Genomic DNA, 13,153 nt, shown 5'->3' with positions numbered 1-13,153 from the left:
GATGCAGAATACCGATCGAAAAACTATTGAACAAACTAATGCAGTTACAGATTGTCAAGTACGATAAAAAACGATTAGATGCAATAGTTTCCTTGACCTAACGAATGGTACAACCACCAGGGTATCGCTTATGCAAATTATAATTACCAATAGATCTACAGTAGTCAATATTGAATCACTGAAATTCGTTGCATTACATTAGAAGCAGAGCAAGTAAACAAACTGTCATTTGCGCATATGACACATTCTTTCGCGACGTTTACAACGATGTGATGAATATTCATTCGACAAATATATTATAACCAGCGCTGCCAACATTTTTCCAAAAATAACTGGAACCTTCTTGAAAAAAAAACGAAAAAACTGGATGCTCGAAAAAAAACCTACTTTAGCCTTGTATTGTTTAAGCCAACGATTCAATGAACAAAATTTTTAGTAAACACGTATGTTCCATACCTCCTTTTACTGAATATTTCAGTCAGTTTTTTCATTTCGAATCATTTGTACATTCCCGAACCGTTTTACTCACCAGTGGTATAAAAATAGTTCAGGTTACGGTGGATTAAAATCTTATTCTGGGGCACTCGGCGTCATCCCATGGCTTGCTTGAAAATTCTATGAATCAAGAGTAAATTTGTGAGAAAAAAACTAAATATATGAATATTTGAAAAAAAAAAAACTGGATAAAACTGGCTCAAATTTCAAAAACTGGAATAATTTTCCAATTGTCTGTTTGACTGGATGCTGTAAAAAAACTGGAAGATTCCAGTTTAAACTGGAAGGTTGGCATTGCTGGTTATAACTTTATCAAATAGACGCCTACATCAAAACTTATTATAGATTCGGAAAGTAGACAAAATTTTACGAAAGATTCAATCAACATAAACTGAATATACTGGAATTTGATGTTTGTTTATGTTGAATGAATCTTCCGTGAAATTTTGCCTACTTTCTGTATCTGTAATAAGTTTTGATGTAGGCGTTCATTTGATAAAGTAATAACATATGTGTCGAATAAAGATTCGTCAAATAATTGCTATATCATTTAATTGGATATAAAAAATACAATGCAAATCTTTCCGTGTTTACAAAACAATATCGGAAACAAAACTCAACGCAATGAGGGACATAAGCTCTGATGAACGTGTTTCAGAATGAGCGCCCAGTACCATTAATAAAACGCTATCTCACTCACATTCCATCCCGTTTCGAAGCAGCACGGCAGAATGGGAAAGCACTATAATACAACTATGCATAAAAATAACAACTCACCGACCGAATGAGAACCCGCTCCCGAAGATCACTCCTCTCTCGTGTTACCATTCACCGCCTCGCGCCCACACCCTTCGATACTTCTAAGCACCGGCTGTGCTGTGATTCCACTTTTCAACCACAAAAACTCAAAACGCTTCACACGCACACTTTCAACACTTCCGACCCTGGACAAAAAATTCACTTTTCACTTCTCGTTAAATGCCACTTTCCGACGGCATAAACGCACAAATTTCACCTGCATTACTTTGCAACCGACAGCACGGAATCAATTGCACTTGTTTCAATCCACGGAGACAAAATTTTGAGCACTTCCTAGCAAAAATATCGACCCGAACCAGCAGCACCGTAAAGAAACATCACTTCTTCCGAAAGAGGAGTCGCCATTTGTGTTTTGAGAGAGCGAGGTGGTGCGAAATAGAAAGCTTCCAGGGAGTTCCACTGCTGAACATATACAGGAACGTATGCGGTAGATAGAGAGAGGTGATGAATTGAGTGACATTTTGGAGTACGGGGATAACCTTTTTGCCGAAAGCTTTATACCGACAGTCGTCAATATTTCCTACACAGACATTGAATAGTGTTAGACTTGGGGATGTAAGAATCCGAAAATTGAAGCTTCATTTATCGCATATTAAAAACCTTTTGTAAAATAAACCTGTTTTATGCGATATTGTAACAATTACAGGTAATGCTTTACAAATTGTTGCAGAATGAGCCTTGATTAGAAATAATCAGTATAACAGTAATTATACAATTTCCCTAATGGTAACGACGAACTCACATATTTGTCCATTTCTAGGGGCAGATGACTTGTGATGGATTTTATCAAAATAATATAAATCATCAGCGAAATTAAATGCATTTTTTTCCATCAAAATAGGAATTCTTCATGTATTTGGCGTTGCGTGTAATGTATTTTGCGTTGCGCGTAAGACGTCAAAACCCTACAAAAACTAGCCCTACATTCAACAAAACGTCGAACAAAGTGGATCAGTGTAGGACGTTTGTTAAACAAGCTTTTCTGCGAGGGAGTGCAAAGTTGATGCAAAAATGGAAATTAAATGCATTTTTTCTAATTTGATGCAAATTTGTCATACATTCTTGGAGTGATCTTCCCCTACACACAGAAAAAAAAAATGTTGGTAAAAATAAGAGATTTTCACTCTTAGCAAAAAACAACCAACGCATATTCTTAGTTTAAAAATAAAACTTTTGTTTTGAGTACTATTCTTCATTTGCTTAAAAGAAAAACTTTTACTTTGATTACTATTCTCGATTAATTTAAAAGTTTTACTTTCAACCTAATAGTTGGCGTTGGTTGTTTTTTGCTAAGAGCGGAACACTCTTACTTTTATCAATATTTTTTTCTGTGTAGGTCCATTTCATTCATATTCTATTCAATTTTATTTCGTATTATTTGTTCATGTATTGTTATTGTTGAACTAATGCAGCAAATTATGATTTTTGTTTGCGGAACCTCTCTAATAAACATCTTATGATTAAAGAGCCTAACGACGTATTCAGCGTATCATCCAAACAATATGTGGAATCGTTGCACTATATAGTTTAAAGCTCGTGTATATTTTTTCATTAACAAAGTTTCCTGTCCTGCACGAATAAAACCTCGAATAAACTGAATAAATTAAAGAAAATCAATAAAACTAATGAATTTAAAAAAATAATGAAGCCAAAAATTAAAAAAAGTTATTAAATTTAAAAAGGTGCAATATGAATGATACAAATCAAATTAATAAAATAAATAAATTAGTCCAGCTCATTCAATGAAAAATGACATAATTTTACAGGAAAGTTAAAGAAAACAGAATAAGTTAAATTGAGTCAAGTCAACAAATTAATAAAAAAAATTTGTATTGAATTAATGATAAAATAAAAAACTGAATAAAATATATGAACCGGAAAAATGAATAAAACAAATTATATAAATTAAATTAAGTCAATGAATAAAATTAGAGAAATTTATAAATATATAATAAATTAGAGAAATTTATAAATTTATATATTAACAAAATTAACGAAATTAGCTTAATTAATTAAATAAATGAAATTGATTGAAGTATTAAAATTAATAAGAGAGTAAAATGAATAAAATAATTGGATGAATCGAATGAAATCAATAAAAAACGAATAAAGTGGATAAAATGTATGAATTGAAATAAAATAAAATAGTTAAATAACCGAAATAAATAAAGTAACCAAATAATTGAATTGAAAAATACGGATAAAATTATTAAAATCAATAAAATAAGTAATGAATGAAACAAAATGAATAGTGAGATCAAGAATGTGAAATACCCCATAGAAAATTTGACAGTTGTGAAATTTACTAGTCGACCGACTGAATCGGGTGCTTCGAGGTCGACCGATTAATTACCCGACTACGTTGGGTTTCGTTGGTAAACAATTCCCATCAGTATATTAATCGCCAGATTTAGTCTGTGTAAATCTTGTTCCAATTTCAAACTACCAACTAATCGACCGATTTAATAGGCAACAGATTTCGTCGGTCATATTTAATCGGTTGTCGCGGCGGCAGACGCCCATGTTAAGCTCCCATAAGAGTCGGTGCAACGATCGATCGATTAATTGGTTGCATAGTCGGCCGATTACACCGACGTAAGCCGATTTAGTAGGGTACTCACTAAAAAAAACACTTGGATTTTACATGATTATTCATGTAAATGAAAAATAACACCTTTTGACATACATTGTGAGATTCCTATAAACCACACTTTTATTTAATTTATTTATTTAATAATCCATCAGACTTAAAAGTCTAACTTGGTACCCTGTAAAATTTATGTGCTTTACAAATAACCCTTAAGTCACAAACAGAAGTAATTTTGAATTGCTTTTTCTATGGGTGAATTTTCGTCATCCATAGAAAAAACGGTCGGTTTAAATTATGAAAAATGCCCCATCCCACCGAGCGTGGCGCTAATGCGGCAACTTTAACACAAAGCCAAATGCGTCGCTTCATTTCCGCACGCTCCCGAATACTAAGATCACAGAGAGCAGACGTCCATCTTCAGCATTCAACTTGTGTTAAAATCTCTAACGGTTTCGAAGGTAGTTGGGATATCCAAACCAGGTGCGCTACTATCGTCATGTTTTTTTTGTATCTGAGTTCGACTGAATTGACAGCGGTTATTCTTCTACCCCGTCAAACTAGTCTGGAGCTGGTTCGGACTTCCAGTATGAATTCCAGCTCAACTGCATTAACCGATAGAGTCGGAATCGGTTGTTTTCTTTGAGCAAGATTCCATACTGAATCCATTCAGGATTTCGAACCGGTTCCGGAATGGATTTGACGGATAGTTGGGATAAGTTTGTTTGGCGGCGCTAGTGTTTATCGTGTATTAATTCAAATGTTTAGACACGTTTTTTAATTATTTTTGTTCGACCAGGGATGTCTGTTTTCTGTTCTAAGATGAAGAGAAAGAAAGGTTGGACCATTTGTCACTTTTGAGTGTATTAGTTTTATACTTGTATAATTAAACATTGCGTCTGGAACCCTGGAAGTAAACATAAACATCCGGACGAGCATCCTGATTCTTTGGCGCATGATGAAAAGAGAGAAAAGGCCAAGGGGTGAGTGGCTTAGAACAATGTGCCATACACACTGTATTCCCCACGATTACACGATATAAGATTACAATTCACAGTAACACAAGAAGTTACCACAATGTGGCACACTTCTGACAATTCAAAAACTGCCAACAAAGTGTGGTTAAATAATCATAGTAACCATTGCTTTTTTTTACTGAACACCATGGAACATTGCGGCACAAACTACCACACTGTTTATTGTGAGCACAATTCGATTTGTGCTAAGTGACTCACCCCTTGGAAAAGGCCGAGCTTCACCTCGGATCTTCCGATTCGAACACTTAGGGATACTTTTTATCTCGACTACCGGTGAAAATAATGACCAAACCAAGACAAAACTTATGGCAACAGAAAATTCACTACTTCATTTGTATATGTTTTTCTTTCTCATATCCTCCAAACACAGGAAAAAATGTGGCCATCTGTATCGTCATGCCCGAGGACTTTACCGCCATTTTCAATCCATTCAAACTAAAACAAACGTGAGATGTATTCCTGTCGAAGTGTTCAAGGCAGGAGTTATTAGAAATCATTGCATAGTGTATTGCACGATCGGTGAAAAGATTATTTTAGGATGTTACCAATTTAAATGATTCACTATATCAAATCTATCCGGATATACGCAATGGACTAGAATTTGTCGGTTCCCTGAACTGATGGAGAAATTCAACGTTGGCGGGGTGTAGGATCTATGAAAACTGAAGACCATATTCAATTAGATATATGCAATGATCCGTTTCAACCCAACAGTGGGTAAAACATATAGTCGTGGAATCACTACACTGAAAAAAATCCAAACGTTAATTCTATTTCCTTCAAACCGCTTAAAATTCATATGAAGAAGAAATACTATTGTTATCACGCGCACACATACCTTCTATGTGTCAACTGTATAAACTATGTATGTACACACATAAGTTATATGTGTATATTGTTATAGAATGGGGTTTTATGTGCCTAATAGTTATGAAATGTGAATGTAGGATTAATATTTCTTGTAAATTCACACATTAGGTTTATGTGCTAGCAAATAGTGTCTATATGCCTCCGTTAATTGCAAAAATCTATGTGTAAAATCAATAGGCATAACGTTTACTTTTTTGAGTGTAAGAATGATAACAACTGCATATTGATGTTGCATCAGGATCGTTTGTAACTAATGTGCGCCATGATTGGTCCGTACAATCCGATTACAAGGGTGCCAGACTAGTTTTTGGTCGAAGCTCACTGTTCCCCAGAGTGTACTATGGTGTACACACAATCGCGAATACTTTCAGAATGATTATTTTAGATACGTTATTCCGAAGTTTATGAAACATCGCGATTTTATGTAGTTTTCGACAATGAAAATAATCAAAGATTTTCGAATGATTCTTGTTTGATAGCACTGAAAAGAGCTTTTAATTTAATTTAAATTTTCTAGAGTGATCTGCCCCTAGTCCAACATACATATAATATAACATTATTTCGTTGTAATACGTAAAACGATTTTTTTGTTTTTTAAAATGAATCTTATGTAAACATAGACAACCATAGATAGGAAAACTGCGGTTGTTTACATCTGGCCCTAATACAAATATATGTTTACATCTGGCCCAAATACAAATATATAGTATGGATTCCAAATCAAATGCAACAACCGATCCTGAGTCGGAATCGGTTGTTGCATTTGATTTGGAATCCATAATGACTCCATTCAGAAATCCGAACCGGTTCCGGAATGAGTTTAACTGGGTTGCACTTCTCACACCAGGCCGGTGTAGTTTTTTCAACGGACATAATGGGCCCTATTCCCACAGTCACGTCACTTAGTAACTAGAAGAAAATTTCCTTCTAGTCACCAAGTGACGTGACTGTGAGAATAGGGCCCAATATTATATGCGTCCGGAACGATCGTAGAAAATTGATGGATTGGCAGGGTTGATTTGAGGTTCCAGCCACTGCAGGAATTATTTTCAGCATATATGAAACGATATTGAATCATAAATCTGCACAGAAACAAACAAATATCAATAAAAAAAAATTAACTTAAGAACGGCATGCTCTGATCGGATTTATCAAAATATATTGCCATTTCTTATTATTTTTCAGTGTTTGTTAGTTGTCAAGCAAAATCCATGCATAGGGTTCATTAAATCTAGTTTTCGGAGAGCCAAAAAATGATTTCCCTTTTGTATGGGACCTTGGCGTATTTAATTTGTATTTGTCTGGCCTATCAAGACAACACCCAAAATGAAAAAAAACTATATGCATTGGATGGTGTTTATGTCAAATAAAAAAAACCCTGTGGGAAAACCGGGAAAATCTGTATTCATTTTTCTGACATGGAATCCTTTGTCGTGAAATTCGATATGTCAAATGCTTCTGATAGTGTCAAATCGAGACTGTCAACATATTTTGTTATTTTAAATTTAAATTTTATTTTCACATTTCCTAAGTTGGAAAAAACATTATTGTGATCACGAAAATCAGCTTTATCGATAAATGTAATAAAAAAAGATTTTTTTTCTCATTTAATGACCCAATTCAATTCGTCGCCTCAAAATAATTGAATGGTGCGTTTCCAATGAAACGTACAATTAGATTGGCCCTTTTGAAAATTGATGCCATATCATGACATCATCCCTTTATATGCCTTTTTCGTGAGAGCCCGAGATTAAAGTGAGAGGAAAAGGGGCAATCGGAGCTGAGAACGCAAGAACGAACGAGTGAGCCGAATAAACGAAAAGAAGTGTATAAAGTCGTGTGAAGTCAGCCGTTTTGTGTTGCGGAAAAAATACCTTTGCTGCGGTATTTTTCGTTACTTTTAAAGTAAAAATATAAGATTATTTTTAACAATGAGACTAGCTTTTAGAATCAGCTAAAGTTTAATACCATCTTCTGCGTGTTGTAGGCAAAAACTCAAGCTAAAAAATTCACGAAGGGGTATCAAAAGGACTCCATCAGCTTGCATGTTTTTTTTCGGAGTCTGCGAGTGAGTAAAATTTCTTTTCGTGAGAGCACCGCGAGCTCAACGCGTCATCACCAAAACAAAACAGAGAAGTGTAGAAGCTGTCAAAATCACAACTGAACTTTCTCTCATCTTATTCCAGACGTTCTTAGAAAATGGTTCCAGATGTAATGGAAAAAATCGTTTAATTTTACAACATCGAAGAATAACATGTGTTCACCAGATTCATTAATTATGTTTCTAACCATGAATCACTAGTTTTTATTTCAAAGTTTCGCTAATATTGAAGTTGAGAAGTACTTGTGGGGTTTTAGTAAATCGTATTGGAAAATGTACTTGGGTACATCTGACACCACTTTCTTGCACACTCCGGTCGATCGACCTTCATGTTTTTTTGACTCTTGTGTCGGGTGCTGAGGCGTTCGTACAACTCTATTTAGTCATATAAGAGAAAAAACGTTAACTAGTTGAAAAAGTGGCTTAGGTCGTAGTGAGAAAAATTGAAAAGTTTTACCCACCCAATGGTGTTTACGGAATGAACACTGCTAGGCCTCGTCTAGTGTCCACCTCAATCCGAAAGCTGCAGTTATTGTCACCATCCAAAAGGGTTAAAAGTAGCAGTGCTAGTAAGGAAGAAGACGACTTGTCGCCGCCGCCGTCGATGACGACGACGACGACAACGACAGAGAATATGGCTGAGGCAGCTGGAACGCAAATCAACGAGGATGCTTCGAACGATGTCCTCGGTCAGCCACCGACTAAGTTCACGGAAGCGGATCTGCAAGCCATCAAACTGACCAGCGACACATTGAAGGTGGGTATATTGTATTTTTTTTGAGTGTGACAGCAGACAGTAGTAGTGTGAGAATTAGGTGGAAAAAAAATATCGATTGAGATTTTGCGGGGGCGTCGTAACAACCTACACCTACTTTCTACGGCGAGGGACAAGGTAATTGCTGGTTCAGCGCGTATAACTTTGTCAAGGATTGTTTTTCATTGAAGCCACTAGGGAGTAATAGTTTAAATCTGCATGAGATTTTGAAGAGTGGCCAGACTTGATGCGTTAGGTAAACAGCTTCATTTTCAAACTGCGGAACATGTGTTCTATTCCCAGTATAATGCATTGATCGAATTCAGAGAATTCATTTGTTTTTTACAAAGCGTAAAATTCGGTGATGTCTACATTTTCACCATGATCTATGATTTACTGGAATAGTTCCAAGTCATGCTCGAACGATGAGAAAATCAATATTTATTTAGTGCCGTAAGCGAAAAATATCAAAAGATAATAAGAAGCACACTATCTGTCTGGCGCAAACAAAAATGAGTACTTGATAATCAGGACAGGACAGGAGTACCTTTGTGTTTTCCTATTTCATTGTTTACAGTTTAATTAACATCTCATCAAATGGCTTCTTTCTTTATTAAACCAATTGCAATTTGTAGTATAAAACTTCCGAACGTAATTATGTTAATATATTTCACTATTTTTTCAGCGCAACCCAAAGATGGACTTTAGCAAAAGCGATCTTCTCAAGCTTCTTAGCTATCTGGAGGGAGAACTGCAAGCCCGGGACGTAGTTATTGCCGTGCTGAAAACGGAAAAGGTTAAGCAACTGCTCAGCACCACTCGGTACAGTAAATCCACAAATCTCAATGATCCACATGCGGCCCTCTATCGTGACAATTTGGCGTCCAGTGGGACCATAGCCAGTCGGCAGTCTTCAATCCAGGCAGCTTATTCCGAACATGAAATGCGACTACTGAACGATCAACGTGTTGGTGTTAAGGAACAGATGGACTCGCTGGCGACGCTGGTTATGCAGCAGCGGCAGACACAGGCTAAAATGGTCGAAGTACTGAAGGATGCCGAGGAGCGATACAAACAGGTAGTTCAGGAACTGGAAGAAGAGCGCCGGAAGCATGAACATACTACTGCCCAGGGCGATGACATAACCTATGGGTTGGAAATTGAACGGTCGAGACTGAAACAGGAATTGGAGCACGAGAAGGAACAGCGCAAGGTTCTGGAGCTGGAGGTAAAGAAGATTGAGGAACAGTTCGAAGCAGAGAAAAACCGTCAGAAGCAAATTGTGTTGCTGCTGTTGGCAGAAAGGAAAAAGATTATCATTAAGTATATTGAGGAAAGAAAGCGCAGCGAGGACTTGGCTCAGATTCTGTCGGAGGAAAAACAGCGGGTTGACACGATAGCGGAAGGGCTCGAGGAGGAAAGCAAAAAGTCATTGCGGATGGAGGCAGAGCTAGAAACTCAAGCACACCAGTTTGACATGGAAAGGAAAATACTGCATCAGAGTTTGGCCAAGGAAGAAAAAAGGTAAAAGTTCTTTCTAGAGTAGTTGAATTGATGGAAAAAAATTCATATTGTGTCGTTCTGTTTATAGAATCAAGGAACAGGATATAGAAATCCAGCAACTGAGAGCAGAACTGGAAGTGCTGCGCAAACAGACCGGCATTCGGCATCCAATCATTGCTCCGCAGCTTCCAATCAAGCCTGGTGGACTGATGCCGTCTCGGCCCTCAATCGGAGGTGTTGCACCAGGTGAGTTACAACTGCCCAAAGAAACGCAAACGTCTACCCGTAGTCGAAAGCGAAAACAAAACCCAAAATATAGATAGCTCACGTTTCACTCTTCATGCAGTAAACTACATCCTAAGTTCTACCATCAATTTTACACGTTGACTTTATTTTATCATTACTAAAATTTATTTGGAACTCATATGTTACAATATGGTTTGTACAACATTTCGACAAATTATTATATGTCGCGGTACCACGTAATTTTATAGTTCAGTTCAAGTACAGAGACTTACGTAATGCTAGATCGTTAAAATACAGGAATAGTATGTAAGAAATACTAATAAAATAACTTAATAATCATATTATTGCGAGAAGCTTACAGATGATTTGAATTCCATTCCATAGCGATCTAGATCCCTTCTTAAAGTTCGGAACCTAATGCTCACTTCTCCAGTGAGACACGATTCTGTTCGTTGCAGTTTTTTTGGATCCTACTGGTCCCAATTTTGGAGTCTGATCATGCATCTATAATTCGTTCGGAATAACTGCACTGATTTATCGAGAGAAACTGTACTGAAAGTATGTTGAAACATACATGATTCATACCTGTGAATCCTAATCCTTAAACTGTATTAGTTTTGTAACTAGATTACTGCCCATAATCGCAAATCAGTCCCATGTTCTATGGGATTCCCTAGCTACATGGGACTGACGCGATTATAGGCAGATTAGCCACGATCAGTTTTTCGCCGACAGGGAAACCGACAGTCTATAGACCGAATAAATAGTGAAAATGTATGAATTCATATAATATAAAAACTTCTTAAATTATCCTAAGTTGGATGATTAATTGATACCCTTGGAAGTTTCTTCAGCCGGTTCCTGTAACCTAATAGAGATACAACGCCGGGAAACGAGCCAATCTAGAAGGTTTGAGAGTGCGTTGGTGGCGATCGTTTGAATATTGCTGATGACAAATAGTTCCGTCATTCAATCGCGATTGTCGTACAGCTTTCTAGCTGGACTGGTGTAAATTCACTTTGATTGACTGCTTATCCGCGCCAATGTTAGAGAATCCATTGCTAGGCCGGATAGAGGCTACAAGTGTAATGATTGTCTGCCAGACTGGGATGGTGCATCGAAGTCGGGTGTGCCATTCAACGAGTCGTCCGTAAGCAAGAGTAGTCGAGCACTTTACAATTTTTAAAGGAGCAATCAGTTTGAAAAAAGAAACGAGTGAAGGAAGAAATGAAAACAAGGAGAATGGAAGAAGAAACCAAACTGAAGGCAATCGTAGACGAACAGGAGTACTTGAGGCAGAGATACAAGTTGTTGTTGCAAATCTTGAAAATAATTCGGCAAGTAGGAAAAGCGGAATCAGTGTCAAAAAGAAGTGCAAACGGATGGAGAACTGGCTTGACAAGCTAGTGCTAGTGCACAAGCCTGGAAAGTTGAAACCAACAGCGTCTGAACTAAAAGCTACTCTGTAAGTACCGGTTGTTAGCAAGCAAGATCGCGTAGTACAATACAAGCTAGTACAAGCTTGCTCCCTTGAATACTGATAGGCTTCATTCGGACTATTCCAGCTCCCGGTGGGAGTGTTAGCGCTTTGACTAAATCCGTAGAGTCGTTGGTCGTATAGATGCCAAGAAGAGCGACCACTAATCTTCACACAAACTCTACACAGTAGATGGAAGTGTCATCACGTCGGTCTTCTAGGCGCCGATGAGTACCTCGTCGACAATCGGGCCCGTTTTGAAAATTCTTAAAGAGAATACCACGAGTCCAAAATCCTCTGGTTTGTCTCGGTACAGCATCGGTTTACTAGTACCCGGGAACACAGTCGCCCATAACGATCAGTACCTACCCAGAATATGTCGACATTCCTAGGAACCCACCTGTCCGTTCCGCGATCCCGTATCCCTCAAATTATATCAGAGCGGTACCCGGGAATCCTATGTTGATAACAAACTCAAAGCCGAGAATTCCAAAGAATTTTAATGTACACCCTGGTTCTACGACATTCCCCCGAAAACCATTCCTCAGAAACTAAGACACCGAAGTTTTTTCCCCAGAAAGAACTGTTCTCCAGAAAACTATTTCATCGAAAAACACCAACTCCTAGAAAGCAATATTCCTGAATGTGTGTGTGTTAACCTTCTAAATCCCACTGGCCGATGGAAAAAAGTTTACTGCATAAGGTCTGGTTACCCCATGCAAATAACTTGATTTCAGGATTTAATAGGTGTCAGCTCTACCGATTTTCCAATGACCCATTTCAGAATGACAGAGACCTAGCGGTACATTCCGAGGTCATTTTCCCGTCGGCAAGCCCCGTTCAATTATAATACGAGTATCAACTTTATACCAGTATTGCAATTGAACTTTCAATTCCTAGGCACGAATAAGTGAGCAGTTCCTCTGATTTCTATCGGGGCTCCCGCGAACCTGAAGTACTGTCGACTGACGAACGCTACCCTCTTCCATGACAATTCTTCCCGAAACCCGCGGACACTAGCAGCTTTTACCCCTCTGAAACTTCCTAAATTCACTGACTCGCCGATGCACCTGATCAACACTTCAATGTTAGCAGCATCCACTTTAAGAGCAACCGGAAACCGTTCAAAAATCTAACATCCAGAATCTTTACTGATTCTAAAAAAAAATGTTAACGGGAGCGAAAATTTCACACGTCTGACGCACTACGCTTGCTTTGATCGAAAGCAATAGGTTTGTTCCAGTACCAGGAGAAACTGGAAGTA

General features: G+C 37.5%; 2 protein-coding genes across 10 annotated transcripts in view; one reads left to right on the top strand and one right to left on the bottom strand.

The window, feature by feature from the left end:
* The window catches only part of LOC131693309 (catenin delta-2), a 77,425-nt gene extending 75,767 nt beyond the window's left edge, over window positions 1-1,658 (bottom strand). For both annotated transcript variants that reach the window (XM_058981025.1, XM_058981023.1), the window contains exon 1: window positions 1,273-1,658. The gene's annotated coding sequence lies outside the window, so the exon portion shown is untranslated. The remainder of the gene's footprint in view (window positions 1-1,272) is intronic.
* A 5,962-nt stretch (window positions 1,659-7,620) lies between these two features.
* Window positions 7,621-13,153, top strand: part of LOC131692838 (CTTNBP2 N-terminal-like protein) — a 36,643-nt gene continuing 31,110 nt past the window's right edge. For 2 of the 8 annotated variants that reach the window (XM_058980158.1, XM_058980159.1), the window contains exons 1-4: window positions 7,622-7,876; window positions 7,995-8,666; window positions 9,349-10,187; window positions 10,255-10,412. In XM_058980158.1, coding sequence (XP_058836141.1) covers window positions 8,388-8,666; window positions 9,349-10,187; window positions 10,255-10,412 — 1,276 coding nt within the window. In that variant the 5' untranslated portion in view covers window positions 7,622-7,876; window positions 7,995-8,387. Of the gene's footprint in view, window positions 7,877-7,994; window positions 8,667-9,348; window positions 10,188-10,254; window positions 10,413-13,153 lie in introns of all 8 variants that reach the window. The other 6 variants (XM_058980155.1, XM_058980151.1, XM_058980153.1 and 3 more) reach the window with 6 other exon arrangements.

The sequence above is a fragment of the Topomyia yanbarensis genome, chromosome 3, assembly GCF_030247195.1.
Source record: "Topomyia yanbarensis strain Yona2022 chromosome 3, ASM3024719v1, whole genome shotgun sequence".
NCBI classification, from domain to species: Eukaryota; Metazoa; Arthropoda; class Insecta; order Diptera; family Culicidae; genus Topomyia; species Topomyia yanbarensis.
Note: the sequence above shows the minus strand (reverse complement) of the source record. Positions and strands in the feature narration are given on the sequence as shown.